Source organism: Glycine max, chromosome 3 (assembly GCF_000004515.6).
Source record: "Glycine max cultivar Williams 82 chromosome 3, Glycine_max_v4.0, whole genome shotgun sequence".
NCBI classification, from domain to species: domain Eukaryota; kingdom Viridiplantae; phylum Streptophyta; class Magnoliopsida; order Fabales; family Fabaceae; genus Glycine; species Glycine max.
The window spans coordinates 45,471,392-45,492,482 of record NC_016090.4 but is presented as its reverse complement, the minus strand read 5'-3'; the positions used below and the strand labels follow the sequence as shown (position 1 = coordinate 45,492,482).

At 32.7% G+C, this 21,091-nt stretch overlaps 2 protein-coding genes across 3 annotated transcripts; both read right to left on the bottom strand.

Annotated features, from left to right (window-relative positions):
• Nucleotides 1-4,474: 4,474 nt before the first annotated feature.
• On the bottom strand, nucleotides 4,475-8,302 carry LOC100795995 (trihelix transcription factor GTL1). 2 transcript variants are annotated; one of them, XM_006577217.4, is made up of 3 exons: nucleotides 7,547-8,302; nucleotides 5,624-7,079; nucleotides 4,475-4,814 (listed from the first exon to the last, which is right to left on the bottom strand). In XM_006577217.4, exons 1-2 carry the CDS (start codon nucleotides 7,972-7,974, stop codon nucleotides 5,636-5,638), a joined length of 1,872 nt encoding a protein of 623 aa, XP_006577280.1. In that variant the 5' UTR covers nucleotides 7,975-8,302; the 3' UTR covers nucleotides 4,475-4,814; nucleotides 5,624-5,635. The 2 variants fall into 2 exon arrangements, with proteins under 2 accessions (XP_006577280.1, XP_006577279.1); XM_006577216.4 differs by lacking the exon at nucleotides 4,475-4,814 and having other exon boundaries at nucleotides 5,323-7,079; nucleotides 7,547-8,300.
• Nucleotides 8,303-11,030: 2,728 nt separating this feature from the next.
• LOC100795469 (multisubstrate pseudouridine synthase 7) lies at nucleotides 11,031-20,813 on the bottom strand. The gene is made up of 20 exons (XM_006577215.4): nucleotides 20,516-20,813; nucleotides 20,306-20,393; nucleotides 20,029-20,223; nucleotides 19,236-19,450; nucleotides 18,841-18,913; nucleotides 18,224-18,280; nucleotides 18,015-18,094; nucleotides 17,860-17,922; nucleotides 17,640-17,727; nucleotides 16,522-16,624; nucleotides 16,295-16,398; nucleotides 16,083-16,156; nucleotides 14,952-15,016; nucleotides 14,589-14,758; nucleotides 13,346-13,413; nucleotides 13,147-13,207; nucleotides 12,260-12,297; nucleotides 12,070-12,138; nucleotides 11,618-11,960; nucleotides 11,031-11,292 (listed from the first exon to the last, which is right to left on the bottom strand). Exons 1-20 carry the CDS (start codon nucleotides 20,602-20,604, stop codon nucleotides 11,263-11,265), a joined length of 2,073 nt encoding a protein of 690 aa, XP_006577278.1. The 5' UTR covers nucleotides 20,605-20,813; the 3' UTR covers nucleotides 11,031-11,262.
• Between the last annotated feature and the right edge of the window lie 278 nt (nucleotides 20,814-21,091).

Sequence of the window (21,091 nt, the reverse complement as noted above, 5' to 3'; positions counted from 1 at the left end):
TTTATAAGTACTTTTAAACTCAAATAAAAGTTATTGTTTTTCAGTGAGATGTCATCCTTTTCTCCTAACTTTAACTACTGTTATGATACTCGTCAATATAATAGAAATTGTAACAACACGAAATAGGCTAATAATGATAATAATGGATATAATAAAATGAATGTCTTTTAATGTTTTAATGTTTGTTTTATGAATGTTTCATAAATATAGGAAGTTAATCAAATGTTGTGTACATATAGATTGGAGGGTTGTGTACATAAAGTTAATCAAATGTTGCATAATCATCATAAACTAAAAAAAAATTGTCATTTGCACTATAAAATAAAATCATATAATGCACACAAATAGAAGTGAAATAAAGTGAATCAATCACAACGAGAATAAGTAAAAAAAAAAAAAAAGCTCAATTAATATAAAATAGATGATTAACCTTAAAATGAACATTAGCAACATATATACTACAAAATTTATCATTTAAGATTTTATCAATTACAAAAAAAAAATCAAAATAAATAAATTGACCCACATGCTAGTTCATCCCATCTAAAGTCGCCCACTTTGAGTCAACAAAATTTAAGCATCGAATTTTGTTGGGAGACTTGATTGTTTTTTTTTTAAAAAAAATAAGAGGCATAAATAGTATGGAATTGTATTTTTTTTTTATTAAAACTACAATTAAGTATTTAACATCACAATTTAGTGTTTATTACATGCAATTAAAATAATTATTTTTAATTGCTTGTTTTAATTTTACACTTCATTTTCTAAAATATACTTTTTAAGGTCTGTTTGGTGAAGGAGAAATAGAATAGAAAGAAAAGAAATAAGTGAAAATCAATATTTATAATTGAAGCCAAATTCAATATTATAATTTAAGAAATGATATTATTAACTTCAAGAAAAATAGTTGATGAAATGAAGTTATTCTTAAAAAAAAATTTAATTTAAAACTCGTTCTTCAAATTTTTTAATAAACTTTTTAGCTAAGAATTATGTTTTAAAAATATTTGTGTAGTTATTTTTCAAACTGAAATTAAATTTTCTATAAAAATCCAGAAAAATACATAATTAATGTATGTTTTTAAGTTTAAACCAACTAACCCTTTACATATACAGCTACATCTGTGCAACATCCCAGTTAACCCCAACTTGTATGGACATGTAGGGAGCACAATAATAAACTATACTATGTTGAAACTAGAGACACTATAGACATATGCCAAGCAAGCAGGAGACGTATCAAGGAAAAGAGAAACACTTTGGAACATTGCAAAAATAAATAAACAAACAAAATCTAAAGACGGTGGGATTGGTGGGACAACGATCTACGCGGCTAAGGGTGGGAATCTGAATGTCTTTCCCATAATCAGATATCACATATCATATACTATTGACTACCAAAATCAATATAACCCATTCCTACTCACCAGAAAGCCACATTGCACCCTAAACATATATTATGTTTGTCCAATGTATCATATGTAAGTTGATGTTAAGAAAAATAAGTGTAAGACTAACTTGGAATAAGTGGATTCCTTTCTCTACCCATGAATATCACAATTTCTTTTGTTTGGTCTCATATTATTATTTTTATAAAAAATTTGGTTATAAAATATTTATTTAATAGGAATTTTGGTTCTTAGTTTGATAAATTGCCGTATAACTTAACAATCAAATGATCAGTATGTAGGCGTCACCAAATTTGAAACTTTATTTTTTTATCAAGACCAAATGTTAAACTTCAAACTTGTTTCTTGGGTTCATGAGTGGTGGGCCTGTGCGAGTAAATACAATTATGGGCCCAAATGCTATTTCCCAGGCCGGGAGGCTATATGAAAGGCTATTTGACCAAAAAACAAAATGGCTTAATTACGTTGACTTTTGAGGTTAAAAGTCAAATAATGTAGTGTCTGAGACTTGTGCGCATGCAGGTGTAAGCAGTTGTTAATAGAGAAACAGAAGAGCACATGGGCATGATGTGTGTGACAGAGAAAGATGAATGGGTCTGTGTTTGTGCAGAGAAGTGTGGGGCCAGAAGGAGCCTGTTATGATATGAGATATACTTTGCTACTGCCCACTGCAAAAAGAAAAACACCATATGGGACCCTCTCAACATTAATACTGTTATTTCAATATTTCTCACAGTTTATTGTGTCTCTGTAGTCTCTCCCGGCTCACACACTCACTCTCACGTAAATCGATTTAAGCTATTCAGTAAAAAGTACGCATTCTACTACTTAATTGGAAAATAATGATTCAACTTTAACATTTATTATATATACTGTATTGTTTTTTTTATTCAAATATTAAAAGCAATATAATTATATTAAATGTAAATATGTAATTTCCTGTTATTTGACACTTTTTTTCAAACGTCATAAAAAATATTAATGATTTATAAATTTAGCATTGAGCAAGTAATTTAATTTGTATGATATTACTTCTATCAATCAATGATTTCAAATTATATAAACTTAATTGCATTTAGTACATTAGTATCGTAATTGAGTGATTTTAATCATATATATTAATAAGTATGATGTTTGTCTATTAAACAGGATAATGAAAATATATGTACTTGAACTATATATTATTTCATATATATATATATATATATATATATATTTAAAATTATTATTTCATCTGTATTAATAAGAATGATCTTACTGTTAAATTGTCTAGGATTGATGCGTTTTTTCTGCTGAGCTTTATCCTACGATCCACCTGATACACATCCCTTACCTTAAAACCCAGCTTATGACTCTTCAACAAACATACCCGGAGCCTTGGAGCTAGCTAGCTCCCCTTATCTGAGATTTTTAAGTTAAATATGGTATATGTGTTTGTAATAAGCTAGTATTCGTGTATTATTATGTAATTTAATTTATTGTATTGCATGATTATATAAATTCAAAACATAAACATAAATTGCAAGTTATGGATTTTATCTTATTTTCTTTAAAAAATTTTTATAAATATTTTTGTCAGGTGTTTATAGAAGTAGTAATTCAGTTATTTTTTATTTTTTAGTAACAGCTCTTGTATCATTCTTATATACAGTAATATCGATAAACAAAATACTAAATGAGATATGAAGTCACACATTGAATATGAATAGAAGAGTTAAATATTATATAAGTGAAAAAAAATTCATAAATTTAATTTTTAAGATTTTAGATTAGGATGTGATTTAATGTAAATCTATTGAAGACTAGTACTTAAAGATTTATTTTAACATTCCGGTTTCATACACATGCAAAAATAAGGAACTTGGGAACCTAGCAATAATGACTGTGGATTAAGCAGAAATAAAAACAATTGATGGAGCTCCAAAAATAAATTATTAAACACAAGAGGATGACATAAGTTACGTTCACAGATCAAAATCCGATTACCTTTCCAAACGAGCTTGGGAACCTAGCAATAATGACTGTGGATTAAGCATAAGCCCTCGTTCAACGATGATTGCTATTTTATGTTCTACTTAATTTGTTTCCTATTTTATCTATTCGACCGTTAAAATATTTGTAATATATATATATATAGAGAGAGAGAGAGGAGATAGAGACCTCCGGCTAGGATTTGGGTTTTAATGACAAAACATAACCTATGAATTCTGTTTGATATTTGATGTTTTTTTTTTATCAAAAGGATTGTACAAAATTAAAGAATTTTACAATTTGGTTTTATTAACAGAATATAAAAAAAGAAAACAAATATTAATCCATATATTATAAATTTGAGTTTATTTATTATTAAATGAATACATGTTTAATAATCATATATTCACATCTCCATAAAATCATGTAATTTCTCTGTCATTGAACATTTATTTTTTATTTAAAATGTTTATTTCTTTCATATATGTTATCTTTAATTTAATTTAACACAATTTATTAAAAATAAATAAATTTTGAATCTTTATACACTTTAGCAAATCAATGATATTTCTTTTTTATTGAAAAAATTTAGGAAAAAAAATGATTAAAGTAAGGAGAAAATCTTTCAGACTAAAGAAAATGCTTACAAAGATAATTTAATATGTCAAATGAGAAATTGTCTTGCTACACTCAACCTAATCCTTCGGATTAAATCAATAACCCTTTAAATAAACATAGTTTTAATATTATTATAATATTAATTATATTAATTTAAATTTCATCTTAAAATTTTGATACATATATACCAATAAAGATGGTGCGCCATAATTTTTTTACGTTTATTTATATTTTTTTTCTCAATTTTAAAGTCTTATATTTTTTTTATCTTTTCCTTATGTAATATTGCATAATACATATTATTAATAAAATATATACTATTTGATTTAAGAAAATTAAATTAAAAAAATCTTTCTACGATGCCACTATTATTTTATTCTATAGTGAAGTGTTACCTTAAAACTTAACAAGAATTTTAAAAGGGGGAGGGTGATTCAATAGTCAATAGTATTCAAGAGCACCCACAGCATCAGAAACACAAATATCTAAATGCACCTCGGTATAAATTCTTCGATGATCTTATGTTAAGATCGACCAAAATGCTACACTTAAATATCTTACTGTACATGTTTGAATGGAGAAATTTAGAAACGAAGAAAATAGAGAGTAAATTTTGTATTTTATATAACTTCGTTATTTGAGTTTTTCAAATAAGATAATATATATCATTATAGTTAACAGAAATTAAATTATCATATATTTCAATTATTCTTTGTTCTTATTCTAAAAATGTATTATAACTTTCTATATTTTAATAATAATAAAAAAAAGTAACGCGGATTCCATCTTCTAGTGTTCTCCTCCAACCATGCACAACTGCAGAAATAAAATTAGGGGTTTTTTAATCAAACAAAACAAAATCAACATCTCTGTTAATTTGTATAATTATTTTTTGTACACATAAATTTCGTATCCTTAAGCATGCTATTGATTGATCATCATGCAAGCTTGCTAGCAATAATTTATAACTTTTCTTCCCTATATATTTGGAAGAAGACACTGATAATTCCTTTTGCTTTTTATTTTTTAGAATTAATTCCCATCCCAGTAGATTTTAAAATGACCAAGACTCAAGAGTTTATATAATTTCAGCAATAAATTTTGAAGATCATATTTGGTATTATACATATTTAATTGTATTTATTATTTATTATCTATATATATTAAAATATTTTACAAAAACCAAAGGATAATAAATATTTTTTCAAAATTAATTGTTGTACAAAAAAAAAAAGTATTCCGGAAGAATGTCTCATCTCTTCCCTGGGACAGTGTGTTCCCAATTAATGGACATTAGCCAATATATGTATATATGAAACATCAATTTCACAAAGAAAATAAATATGTAAATTGCATTGGCATTATAAAATCATCCACAAAACAGAAACATTGTTCTAATTCCTCAAGCTGTTCGGTGGTCACAAAAATCAAATATACATATTCAATTATTACTTTATGCTATATATATATAAAAGAAAAGTCCTCCTCCCACCACCACCAAAACCAAAAGAAAACGGAAAATAGTGGAACTTATTACGCCATATAAAATGGACAAAATTAATGAATTTGAAACTAACTAATGGCAATCCAAAGAAGGGTATTACTTAATTTCAGAGCTTTCTCACCTGCACGAATGATCAACATGCATACTGAACCAAAGCAGCAGACCCCACTTGATAAGACTCATCAGCTTGGACTTGATCATGATCCGGTGGCACTTGATCACCGGAATTCGCGGTTGGATTCAAGTAGTTTTTCCCTTCCCTTTCATCAGACTGTGGCACGATTTTTCCCTGACCATACAAGCAACTCAGTTGATGGAAATAAGGACATGTCCTAGAGTTAAGGGACCTTTTCTTATTAACATTATCCTTGGTTTTTCTGAAGTACTTGTTTATGTTCTCCCATTTCTCTTTGCACCTCTTTGCACTTCTCTTGTATCCCAGCTCTGACATCCCTTGCGAGATTCTCTCCCACAGAGGACCCTTATTGTTTCCTTCTTTCTCTTCATTGTTGTTGTTGTTGTTGTTGCTGCTGCTTAGACTTGTGCACCTCAGGTTTATCAGTGCTAACACTTCATCTCTTGGCCATCTTCTCCCAATATCATCTTTCGAATTCTCACTGGTACTGGCCATAGGGGTTGTTGAGGTGGGCTTATATGTTGAAACTGAATTTGAGTCTAATGGGATAATGTTATTGTGGCTATTGAGTGAAGAACTAGGGTTGTGGCCGGGTGTTGGGGAAGAGTTGGAGGAAGAAGGAACTTGTAGTAATGTGTCACTTGCGCTAGGGTTTTCTGCTCCCAATAACGTAGCTTGATCATGATTTTGAATCATTTTAGGAGAAGGTGTTGGCTCAAGATTGTTGTCTTCATTGGAAGGATCATTAGGGTTTTGCGGGTGCAATGCACAATTTGGAAGATTTGAACCATTTGTTTTGTAGTACTTGGCATTTTGGCTTGGAGGGGATGATAATGAAGTTGTTGTTGTTGCGCATTTCTTTAAGAATTCAATTATGGTGGCATGTCTACCCCCGGCAATGGCTTGCTCTTGTGCCATAATCTCAAGCTCCTTGTTCATCCTATCCAACTCTTGCTTCTTCCACGCCTCCTCTCTGGCGAACTTCTCTTGGTCCCTTTTGAGCATGTCCTCGAGGAGCCTGTTGTGAATCTCTTCTTGCTGAGCCATCATCTTGTTGACGACACTCTCGCAAAAACCCTTGAACATTTCGAACCTATCACGCCTCTTCCTCTTGCGCACCTTTGAAATATTTGACTTCTCCACCACAATGTCATCACATTGTTTGGTCGCTGTAGTTATTTCAATGTCTCTTTTATTTTCTTCCAATGCGTGGTGGCCCATGTTGTCTCCTCCCAGGGGGTGAGTCTTTTCAACCCCATTATGATTATCACCACCACCACCAGGATCAGGGTTTTGACAAAGCTCCTCCAGCTCGCTAATAAGGAACCGGAAATTGTTCTTTCCGTAGTTATTATTAATGTTGTCGAAATATCTACTCTCATCTTCGAACTTCTCCTTGCACTTCTCAGCACTCTTCTTAAACCCAACCTCTGCTAGCTTTCTGCACACATCATAAATATAAAAATCCAAAACCAACCAACATAAGCATTTTTATGTTAATTATTTGCATCGCACAAGTATTAGCACGTATATACTGTTCCCTTCATGACTTCAAATTTTAATGGCTTCCCTTCAACTTAATCAGCCTTACTATATCTTGCTCTCGGGGTTTGTGTCTTGCTGTGTCAGCGTGCGAGCTAAAAGTACTATAGATAGCGCGTTGGTGCACGTGTGTGTTAATTTATCAACCCCAAGATACTTAATCGAATACTATAGTTTAACTAGCTAGCACATTAATTAATTTCTCATTCATTTCATTCTCCCCAGATGATATGATCACTCATCAATTTAATTAATTCACTCACTTGCTCAAAGGAATATGAGTTAATTTAAACATAAAAGTGAGGTTTAATTGAAAGCATATATGTAGTATATGATTAATGTGATGTTAGTATATAGTATATGTACCTTGAGACATGGTCCCATGTGAGCTCCGGGAACCAATTTTCCATGCTAGATCTGATTCTAAAAAGTGCAAGCACTTCATCGTTGGTCCAGGAATCGGTTAGCTGATCTGGTAATTGCCTTTGATCTCTTTGAATCTCAACGTCGTTGTTGTTGTTGATTGGAGCAACCTTGTCTTGTTCATGTTTGTGGGTGGGAGTGGGAGAAATAATAGTAGTAGGGGGGTGCAATGGGTGCAAGAGATGATTTGTTTGGAGTGATGGCAAGTGATGATGATGAGAAGAAGGGTTATATGGATCAAAGGGTAGGAAGGTATTTGGAGGAGGGGTTGAAGAGGCATGATGGTGGAGAGGGAAGGACATGTGAAGAGGAAGAGTGGTCCTTGTTGGTGCTATGAATTGGTGGAACTGGTCCGGTGCTCCATCGAACATGTTTGTGTTGTGTTGGAGTAGTGCTTTACTACCTCTTCCTTTCTCCGACGGAAAAATAAATCACCACAATGCTATAAGCAAGTATTCATAAACGCTTAACTTAACTCCTTTTCTCTCTCTCTCTCTCTTCTTCGCGTTTATCAAGGAGATTGTCCTTGCAGGAAAAGGAAAAGATAGCTGATAGCCCCCGACACCTTTTAGGAGAAAGTGAACTCACCGGCCACCTCCCCTAAACGATAGTATTTTACGCAATTAAATATTGTGTGACCTTAGACAAGTCAATCCAACCACGTTGCTATTCAAGGTATATTCAATTCATTTCAAACTTGGCCAACCCTTTTTCTCTTTTCAAACAAAATCCAAACTCATCTTTATCATCCCATTAAATTAAACACACTCACCCGCTATATCAAGAATACTACTATTTTAGTCAGCTGGCTTACTCACACTCCCACAATATCAACTTGTGATTACCAGGGATTCTAAAAGGCAAATTGTGATTCACAAGGGATCCTAAGTAATTGCTTAATTTATCCGTAACCCAAAATTCGAACTTCGGCAAACCATTACCATTTCACTAAAAATTAGCAATTTTTTTCAAATAAAGTATGAAGTTCAATAAATTACTTGAAAATTCTCAATTCTATAGTTAAATTAGTACACAAGTTAAATTATTTAAAGATATAATGACATGTTACATTTACCTTATTTTATATTTGTGTATATGTGAGGTGTGATGGATAAGATATGATGTGGGGGTTGATGTAGACGCGCGATGGGAGTGAGAGTGTGGTTAATTAGAGGAGGGGTTGGGTAGAAAAAAAAATGTGTGGGGTGGCATAGAGTAGCTGACGGTGATGATGGTGTAATTAACGGCATAGTGGCAGGACACGTGAAAAGAAGCAGAGAGTGGGACCAATGATTTAAGGATGGGAATCTTCACTTGGTACAAAGGAATACAGTGCTGTCGTACAGGAACAGCAGCCAGCACGTGCAAGCGCTTACTGTGTAGTGGACGCTTGCACACAGTCACAGACACAGAGCAAGAGCCAAGAGCACATGGACGTGAGAAGCTTATTATTGTGTATAAGCATAAATGTTTGTTTTGCATGCTTTTCTATCATGTAACACCTTATGAACTACTTACTCATTTTGATATAAAGAAGGGGAAAATAGTGTTAATTATACTCATGTAAGTTTTTTTTCTTCAAAATATCTAAATTTAGGGGGAGAAGATGATGTTTCAATCCAAGAAAAAGAATTCTCTCGACTCAAATAGTATTTATAAAGATATACATATTTACATCTTTCTCACCCTAAGAAAACGAATTTGTCGTATGTGAGACTCTATCTTCTTCTCTTCTATCAATCCTTCTAGGTTGAAATTATGTAAGTTATGTGGGGGAAATGGATGTAAAGATATAGCATTATATGAGTTAAATTAAAACACTGAAAATAATGAGAAAATTAATTAAATGAAACATGCATGCATGAAGAGATGTCTGTTTGAGACAGTGTCTGGCCACAGAAGAGTAGGGGCCTAAAGGAGCCTCATATACTAAAAGACAATGCGGGACCTTCTCTCCTCACATAAACATTGCACCATATGCATCTCGTGTGTTGTCACTATAATATATTGAATTCGTGTACAAGTTGTAAATTACTACTAGCTCGCAATTAGCTAACCTAAGACATTAACATTACATTAGGCTAGCTAAGAATTCAGTACGGACTATTTAATTTTGAATTTTTTTTTAATAAAAAATATACATTTTTATGTGGAATTGTGGAACCGTGCTGCTCCCACTATGCCTCTAGTTTTGCGGAGGCAGTGAAAATGAAAATGGGTATTGTTCTTCGCTTTGGAGACTGTGCTTGAGAAGAAACATACCATGTATATTTGGTTGATGGTTTTTCTGTTAACAGGCCTTGAGTAAAGGAAGTGTTGTGTAGTGTAGGGGTTTGTCAGAATTGCTTGTGTGATTATCTGTTGCTGCTTCTTTTTTTTTGTTTTGTTATCCTCTATATGTGAGTTTGTATCGAGTTCTGTAGTGTTCTATGCTGGGTCTGTTAAAGAGCATTGCTTATTGATTCCAGTTGTCAAAGCTCTGGATGAGTTTTATGTAAACAAAACTAGGACGAGATAACACTCGTAACCTGTCAATTTTGGTAAGATGAGTTGGATTTTATAACCTGTGTGGGCTTGCTTAACTTGCTCCACTCAACCCGACGTCCAAAACTAAGATCAATAAATCTATATTAGATAAAATGAAGAAAACAACTTATTGACAAGACACTATTACCCACTCCCTAAGATGTAACTGAAAGTGAGAATTAAAATAAAATAGTAAATTAAGAAAATTCTATAATGTTAATAAAACCAAAGTATTAAGACCATAAATCTATATCAATCTATCAGTTTATTTTTATTTTAAAAAACAGTAATTAGAGAACATTTATTAAAAAATAAAACTTCTTTACCCCACTCCCTCTAAATCTCAATTCCCAAATATATCCTTAAATTTTTAAAATAATTATATATCCCACATATAAATACGTGGCTTTTGCAACTCATTCCATCTATAAATATACGTCAAATTCGCTTCATGATTTAACTCCTTGATAAGAAGCTGGAAACGTATTTAATGCTAACATAACATATACTTACGACAAATGTGCACTCAAATGTACAACATAAACAAGACGGAAGCACAAGCAAAAAGATCAAATTGGTCTGAGACTGAGTACAACAAAACCTTCGGCATGCGTGCTCTCACTTCACAAGTACAAGGCACCAAATCGACTATTGACAAGGAGAGCAGATGTTCAATTTCCAAACCATCCATTAAGGCATTACCCTAAACTTTAGCCAAACTGATCACTACATCATTTGTCTAGGAAAGCATAGGAATGACATGTGTCAGCTAAAAATACACAACAGGAAAACAACGAGATGGTATGTTACTGCTAAAATGAACAAATAGGACAGCACAACAAGGTACTAAAATCCAACACATGGAAATCTTCTCATACAAAAACGAAGATTGAAATTTAAATTTTCAGCAGTACTAGTTGTTATTAGTGTTAAATTTCACGGTTCTTCAACAAGTATACAAGATACAGAGAGTACCTGAGAGAGGATATTACATTTTTGCTCTCTACCGACAAGTATTATAACAATACAAAATTAGTAACACGAGCTGAAACTTCTCTTTGCAGTGTTCTCCCTGTTCTATAAATCACTTTCTCTTCCAGAAAACATTGCTAAATTGGGTAGGTGTGTGCATACTATTGGTTTAATGTCTTGTGATATGCAACCTGCAACAGCATTAAAATAAAAGAATTTATATATACATACAACTGTGAGTGAAGGAAATATGCAGAGGACATGCTAGGAGATTAACTGATACACCTTTACCCAGCCAGTTTCAACCATGCCAAAATAATTCAGTAGGGTTTAAAGAATAATAAATATATCTGACCACAGTTTGAGCGAAGCCAGGACCAAGCTTTGTCCCATTTTATGTTTTTACAACTCTATTATTTATGTGCATATTCCCAATGCTAAAAGTTTTTCCCAATCATGATTAATTAGAGCACCTGTAGTAACAGACACAAGACTTTTCAAATTGGGGGTGCTTACAGATGTTGAAGTCTTCAGCAGCTCCCTTATGGCCATTGTTGCATAACATGAAGCAGGAAGAGTAAAGCTCAATTTTAGAGCGATTTGGGAATCTTGAGAGCTGGAGCCACTGAGAGATTCGTCGTGTGGTAATTTTATTTCCTCACCTGCAATCTCACTATAATTCTCAACCTTTACAACATCATTGGAGCTCTCTAATTCTCTAATGCAATCAAAGGCTTCTTCATTTTTCCCATTTGCTGCACCCATTTGTTTGACAGTGCCCATAGGCTTAGACTTGTTAACTTTGTCTAAATCTGTCTCTACCAATTGTTTATTACTATCACTATATGTAAGTAATTCCCTGCAATTGCAGACATCAAAGGAATGAGTCAATAAGTGAACTACACTCAAACAAAAACGAGTAAAAAGTAAGACTCTATGCAATGTGGAGGGTTAACTTAGGTAAATACCATTCAAAGTTAATTGGCTTCTGAAAAACCCTCCTGTAGCATCCAGTGATACTAGTTATTGAGAAATCCCTAATAAAAAGTAGGAATAAACCAGGGTAAGAGAACTGTCAAGGCAGGAGAAAAAAAGAAGATAAAGAATGAATGTAGAAAGGGACTCATCAAGAATTGAGCAGAGATTCTTATTACATACTCCACATTATGCACGCTTTCAGTTAAACTGATTCCATCCTGACCAGTACAAAAGGTGAATGTTTAGAGAGGGGAAATAACAACCCATGGAACAATAACAGTAAATAAGGTTGCAGAAACCTAGGACAGCAACCAAAATGTATATGTAAGAAATAGCTGATCATACTTCTAGAAGTAAAGTAACAGAAGGAGGAGGGAGAAAAAGAGAAGCAGTGGATGGGCTTGTCCACGCATAATAATAATATCTCCACTAAATTGAAGTTCCAAGAATCAATATCAATTGTCAACTACTAAGTAACAATATCAATTGTCAATTAATCTTGATTGCATACATACAGCAGCTCTTCAGGTTGGTGTTTCACAGAATATCCGGATCAGAACCTATAGCCTTCAAGGCATAACTAACTTGAAAAGTTAACTTATTTCAAATTTAAGAGCATTCTTTATTTCATCACCAAAGGACTGTTTTGCTCGATACAATAAAATGAATTTGAGGAACAACTTTTTGATTTCCCCCGTCATGAAATATAATACTTGCTCAAGTACCCTCAAATGCATAACAATTAATATAACCTTGAATTATTGTTTATAAGTAAAGGGATAAATCTACTCCTACACAAGTTTTTTACAACAATTCTTACAATGTAAGAGAGAGATAGGAAGAGTGGGATAATATGGGTGGTTTACAGATTTGATAGAATGATAGAAAGAAAAAATGAATTATTAAAAGTATTCTAAGAATTTGTTGTATGTATCACTACTCTAACTCTCTAAGTAAAATATTTAACATGACATCCAGCCTCAGCTTCTCAGATACCACTCCTAATTAAATGCATAAAAATTCAGGATATTGAGACTTGAGAGTACAAGGGCCAAACTGATACGTACTTTTTTCGCTAAATCTTCATAAACATTGGCAATATGATTGGTTGGATATTTTATCCTTGAACTGCAGGATAAGAAATACATAAACGCCATTCATCCCTACCCCAAAATAAAAAATAAGACAATGGAAACTAAAACATTGGCAGAGGATCCGAGTTATCTGAATCAAAGAATCTGAGCAGTATTAGCTATTCATGCTTACCCTGGCATGGGAAGGATTACATCATCAATTGTGTAATATCCTGAATTAAGATCTTCAACATCGACAACCTGTCATATGAAGTAAACCCACTTTAAATTGTCAAGCTTATTTTATTCACACAGCTACTGTTGTACTTGTTGAGTAATACTTTTTTGTTCCAATTGATAAATTATCCTTCCCTTAGTTGTACTTCCCCTCATTTCTCCTAAACGAAAATCTTTTTGTATTTAAAAAAAAGAATAGATTTGACACTTTACCACCAGCTAATGAAGGTAGACATCAAGTTCCTAGACATAGAATTATGTCCATGGAATTAATCTGTTCATTTGAGGAAAAATGGTTCACCATTGACCATAGTGTTTAAATCATGAAACTTGATACAAAATTGCTTGATAGATTATTGATTTCATTTTTAAAATTTCATTAAAGGCTCACTACGTCACTTACCATTTTCATAATTAATAATAATTAGGAATCCAGATAGAAAATGTTAAATTATAGGGTTTTTGGTATAGATGGAGGAAAAGGAGAGAATAGAGACCAAATACTTTGAGTTTAATATTAACTTGATATGATGTGATGTATTACAATGTGATGCATAACATGAAGCAGTAGCCCTTCATATATATTAGAATCTTAATCCTTAAGAACAAATCTGAAATAACTTCCTGAAGATAAAAACCCTACAAATAAAAAGACAGAATGATAGATAGCAATGTATTATGTGATTGATAGTATGATGTTCCTGAAATACAATAACCTAGTGTACCTATTTATACCACAAAATAGGTCAAGTGCAAATATTACTGGTATAAGCCCAAGTCCAATGCTAACAACCTACAAGACTAATTCCTAATATCTTCTAACAGCTTCATTGATGCTTTCTTTCTTATGTACTTTTGTTTTTCTTTCTTTTTTTTTAAGATGGATTTCTTATCCTCCTAATTCTTTGTAATCATCTTCTTTTCATCTAAATTCTTATATGAAAAATAAATTCAATTTAATACAATCTTCTTGAACTTTCATTTTCAGAATAATTACAATGTATAAACAATAAAATGACTAAAAAAAAGTGACCAAATATCTGTGCATAGATGTACCTTCAAGACTACACATTGTGTCATGTGTGCACACTAGACTCTAAATAGATAGATGAGAAAGATATGTTGTGACATATTTCTAAACCTACATATCAGTTGAGTACTAGCAGACCTCTGCAATGGGCCAAAACCAAAAGTCTAACCTTGACACTATCTATTTCTTCATGAATCTCTCCAGAGATTTCATCTTCGTTATTAGAATCATACCTACCACTGCAGTCTTCAGCATATTCAGATCCAACAGACTCTGTAACCTTTCCAGTAGAATTTTCTTTACAATATACCAAGTCCCCTAATACTACATTTTCAGTTCCTGCCACACAGTAGAATCACTTTCGATTTAATAAATGAATATTTTGACTTCAAGTATCATAATAATGATAATTCATGGTAAGGATTGTATGGATTAAGTATCAAATGCATTCAGGAAATCAGGTGTGACATTAGAAGTTCATTGCCTGAGAAAGTAAGACAAATCTAGAAGTTTATTACAAATCACAACTTACCATATTTTTGCACCCTCTTACTTGCAGCATGGTTCCACAAATAGCTTTGGTAACTATGAACATACCTAAAAAAAAGCAGTGGAACTATATAATGAATACCAATATAATCCTTCAAATAAATGATCTTGAATAATATATTACAACTTTATTTGTGTTCTGAGCAGACTTGTCTTTGCAAATGAAACAGAAGAAAACATCATCAGATAGACAGCATAAATAACCCACTTTAGAGCTTCTGCAAGAATTTCTTGTCTCTTTCTAGCTTTCAAATGCTATTCATTTGTGTTTGTGTTAACTTCACAGTTTTGTCTATACATTAAAACATTTCCCCCTTAGCAGTAGTGTGTCAAAAGCAGAGATTTAGGACACGCTTGTTACAGATTAAAAAAGTTATTTGGATGTAAAATCATCTAGTGATTATTATTTAGATATTTTTTAAAAAAGCATAAGCTAATTTAGGTTTGTTTAGAATCATGAAAATCACTTAAAAAAACAGCTGATTTTTATGAGAATCGTTTTGATTAAATTTTAGAATTTTTTTCAACTTCTGATTATTTTGAAAAGCTGAAACAACCGCATGAAAAAAGTTTAAAGGTGATTATTTAAAAAATTGATTTTTACTGTAACAAACGTGCCCTTAGTACTTAAAACAGCCAATTTTATTTTTTAATAATGAAGCATACCAACAAGATTAAAAATACATGCATTTGTCAACTCTGTTTCACATATACAGCAGCCTATTAGCCGGAGTTTTTTCCCATCAAAATAAAACTGAATGGCTGATGAGCTGGCATGGATGTATAGAACTGACTAGTGTCTACAAGTGCTAGGGAGGAGAGCAAAACAGATATACATCTCAGCATAAAATTAGCAACGGCAATAAAAGGAAAGTTAAATATAACAAAGAAAACATTTTTATTCTTCAAGCAAGAGCAATTAAAATATAAGCATATGTAGTATCCAAAGAAAAGAGATTCATGAAATTCTGTAACACCTGATGATGATAGAAGATGAGTGATAAAAATGAAATTTGGTACTACATCTAAGAAAAATCGCTAGCAATAACAGACTAACACCGCTTTAGCCAAAACATTCAAAACATGTCAATATCATCAGATAATTATAACTCACAACATTCTCAGAGTCCTTGGAATACTTTTCAAAGCCTGCAAATAATTTCCAGGAGACGTTTTTAAAGTTTGCAGCTGCAGAAGATTTGGTGACAAAAACATGGTTATGACTTCATAGATCATACATGGATAAATATAGTGGGTAAACAAAAAAATTAGCTTCACTCCAACACCAAGTGTCTAATGCAAAAATCATTTTCATTTGAAGCTTACCACAGCCCTTTCAGCAACTAAATATCGAGGCAACTGCTTAAGTGTCCCAACAACATCACTACTTTCTTTATAGTACTTGCGTGCCTTGGCTATTGCACTTTTCTGTATCTAAATAACATTGTTATGAAGAACAACGGTAATCAATTTGCTATTTTTTAACTATCAGCATGCAATTAATCAATCAAGACATTATCCATTATATATAATAGAAACAATGAAAAGGATATCTCCATCTCTTGGATCAAGGATCATGTCTACAGCAAGTTTCCATTCCCCTTGGAGTAATGCAGCTCCAATAAGGTGAGTTGGCAAAGAACCACTTCCAAAACGCTGAGCACATACAAATTAGTTGCTCATAAAGCAAAAATGAAAAAAAAATGTTAAAATAATCAGTCTATTAGAAATGAATTAGGCCTGATTCACTCTCAAGAGATAAGGATTGCCAACTCTAACCTGACCATATTCCTAGCCAATCTGGGGCATCTCAATACACACCTCTCACGCTCAGGATTGGGCATCTAGACTGTGAACTGTGAAGTATGCATGACTAGACATCTACGTGTGACTCAATATTAAGACTGGGTAGAAACGGGCAAGACCTAACTCACTCACAAAAGCTAGTTCAAGGGAAAAGGATTGCAAAGTCTTATAAGGAGTATTATAGCCATATATTCCAGTCCAATGTGTGACATCTTAACATGGCCTAAAACACCATGTTGTTACTTTGTCAAATGCTTCAACACTAAGCAAAACCATGAAAAGACAAAATATAAAACAAGAGTTTACATTTTAATGCAAGTTTTGGACTTGCAAAGAATTTTAATAGAAAAACTTTCTCATCAAGAAATGGGGAATATGAAGATGGGTATACTTTTCCAACATGTTTAAGCTTCTTATGTCTTTAATTTAAGCAATGTAATAATAATTTTTACAACAAAGTATGTATGTCATCTCAAAAAATACAACAAAACAAAAGTTTGTATTACAAATACACAAGGCTGGCAAATGGTAGACACAATGAAACTTCCAGAGATTGCTTTTCAAATATAATTTGAAAAAGGAATATGCTAGCATCCAAGAGGTAATTTTTGCTAACTCTTGTAAATATAACAGGAGAATGGGAAAATGATAAATATGCAGGCATCCTACTGCATATGTCAGTGCAAAATAGTATACAGGACACGCTACATGTCACTAGAGAACCCCCCCCCCCCCCCCAGGCTTGTTCATAGCCTCTAAAGTAGCACAACCCAAGGTAGCTATCCAATCGCATGTTATCGCAACAAAACCAGGAAAAAGACACACACAAAGCGGGGAAGAGAGTGTAAGTTGACTTAGAAGGTACCTGGAGACCAAAGTAGTTAATGAAGCCGTGCCTTCCTAAGGCATCTGCAGATGCTTTTATGATATCTTCAGAATCTGCAACAATACCTCTGAGAAAATATGTCAATGCTATGGATACAAATATAAAGCTGCAGTTACATCAACAATTAAATAACCCTAACCGCTATGGATACTAGTTTCACATAGGAAAATTGAATTTCATGCAAAGATAAAGTCCTCACCGCAATGTGATTGTAAATCGATTTCCCAAGAGCTGGCCAAGACAAAGTCCTTCCTTAACATAACTGGACAATAGTACATTTATAGCTATCATTCCCCAAAAAACTGAATAACTGATAGGTAAGAACGTCAACCATTCAAAATTCAATCACATTACCAGAAATCACCCAATTTAATACCAAACAAGCGCTTGTTAAGGGAAGCTAGCCGACTTGCTCGCTGCTTGTAAACAGTAACCTAGAAACAAAACAAGTAATAAACCAATTGAAGTATTTATTACTAAATGAGCACCGATACCAATTCTGGAAAATGAAGAAAGGAATGAATGTTTAATGTAAAATAACAATGAAAGTGAAAATTTATCACCCTTTGGGTCGTGACAGCACGCTTGTCCTTTGTACCCGCAAATCCAAATGATTTTGGCTGTCAGTTAATTATCAATCATTTAAAACAGAAAAGTGAAAGAACTCAACAAGCTTATCCATAAATCAATAATAATTTTAGCAGATTGCATATATTTATTTTTCTTGAGGGTGGGGAGCTCAGGAGCAGGCAAAACATAAATGGGGAATAAATTATAATATAAATATACATGTACTTGCCAAATGGAAAATGCATAAACTTGGATACTTGACTATAAAAAAGTGTATCTTACTGAAACCCCATAATATTTTACATCAATCATAAAAATTCATGGAGATTGGAGGTATAAACAATAATTATGCAAAATTCCTAAATCTCCAGGTTGAAAAAAAAAAAAAGATGAACATAGGCATAATACATAATACATTCATAAATTCAAAAAAAATGGCAAATAGATCCAATTATCATATCACACACGTTTCAGTTCCAGAATGCATATTGATAAGCGGGAAAAAGGAAATCCTCATATACAAGAACTGAATGAATCATCAGCAAACAAAACTTCACTTTCGGTCCATCAGAAAGCCTACAGAACATATCCAACAATGAACAAGACAGACCTGGACACTGAGCATATTTCCAATAACCCCCAAGGCTTCGTGGGTATCTTTGTTCTCCTTGTAAAGATGAAACCTAGAAATTACATTGGCAGAAACATTCAGTTGACAAACAAATACAATATAAAAAACAGGAAAATGACATGACCAAATAAAAAATGCAAAAATGACTGGCTACTGCTTTCTGACAATTTTTGAATGAAATATAATTTAATACAGCCAAAAGTCTTCATAAAGTCCAATGGTTTTGGACATTGACATTCAACAAGTGGTTACTTCTTCAACATAATAATAGTACAGCTAATTAAGAAAGTGGTCTTGTTGACTGCACTGAAACGGAAGACAGTGAGCATTGCTTGATTTATATTTTATAAAACAAAATGCCTGAGCAATATTACCTAAGGAACTTGCCAACATTTTTAGGCCAATTTTCTGAACCTCGGCTGTCAAAGGGCTTATCACCTCTTTCTTTGCGTTTCTTGGAGTTTTTGCCTTTGTTGTTTGGTTCAGCAGAATTCAATCTCACACGGATACATTTTGATGAAGCATCGGGTCCATCAACCACATCAGTGACCAGGAACTTAAAGTTTTCCTTAAAGAAGTTATGCATTGCCTGATAGATTTGAGAAGCATAAAATGTTAAAGCAGAATTAAATGTAAGATGTTTCGAATTGGCAAAAACAACTACAAAACGAAATTATTATGCATGCCAGATGCCACAAAAGCACAATCAAACCAGTCTCCTCTTTCTGAATTCAATTAAATGTAAAAGCAAACTAAAGTGGCTGGGCACTGAACTTTCCGCATTTTTATCTGTTGATATATAAATATAATATATATATATATATATATATATATATATATATATATATATATATATATATATCATTTTTCTAATTTTCTGCCATTTTTTCAGTTCCCTATACTATAAAATACGATAGAATATGAAAAAGAAAAAAAGTTTTAAAAAAAAGCTAAATAAACGAATGAAGTGTGAATCAAAAGCATTCAATTTGATACTTGGTTTGTTAATCAAAAAACCATATAACTTCCACAAAAATTTCAACCCAATGTAATGAGACACCCACTTTGACCCAGTATCAAAGTTCTAGCCAATATAGACAAATGTTTCCTGAATCTAACAAAGATTAAAAAAAAATGATCAAAATAAGCCCCGAAGCTCATACTAACCTTTCGATGAGATTTATCAGAATCTGGAGAAAGAACAATGGGCGAAACACCATCTTCTCCACCGGCATTAATTTTATTAATAAATTCTTCCAAAAGAACAGCATCAGAGTCCCCAGCAAGAGACTTGAAAGATTCAATCTGAGAGGCATAACTTACAACATTGTCGGATGTGTTGGTTCCATTTTCCTGAGAACTCTGAAATAAGCCCAAAAAAAGTTAGATACTAAAAAACAAAAACAGCACAAATCAATTTATCAATGATCACGGATAATTAGACCTCTGGCTCCTCTTGAGGGGCATCAAGCGAGGACAATTGAACAACTGTTCCATCTCTGTCCACTTCATTCACGATAAAATCAGAATACCTGAATCATATTCAATTGAATCAGCACTAACAAGACACTGTTGAATAATGCACTTCATCATTAAACAAAGGAGGTGCAGTGAGGAAGGTAATAATGATTTTTAATGTAGAAAATGAAGAGACCTTTGCTTTAAAATTCCGCGGAAGCCAGGAAGGTCGGAAATGAAGCAGGAGATACCCACTTCGTGTTCTTCTGCAGTTTTCATCGCCATGACGGTTTTACACAAATGGTGATCACCGACAACTGGCTAGGGTTTTAGTTTAGTTTAGGGTTTAGAGCAACGGCTGCTGCATGTCTTGTATCCCTTGAAACGCACCGCTTTTGTAAGTTTTCTGACGGACTTCAGCTATTGTGGGCTATGTAACGGGACGGTGGCTAGGGTGAGAGACCATCACATGTCCAACCGTGGGAGAGTTATACTAGCCGTTGGATCAGTTCATTTTTACATATAGGAAAACCGGCTGACTTTTTAAGACGATTAAAAAAGGAAACAAAAAATATTGTAAAAAAAAAAAACAAAAATTTCACATTTACCCCACTTGCGAGTAAACATGAGGGATAGAAATTTTATTTATAACTTGATATTATTATATTTTTATTTGTTATATATTTATTCATCTTCTTGAGAACGTGAATTTTTCTTATGGCAGATAGATCACAATGTTCTTCCCACCAAGAGTTTCATGAAAATGATTCAT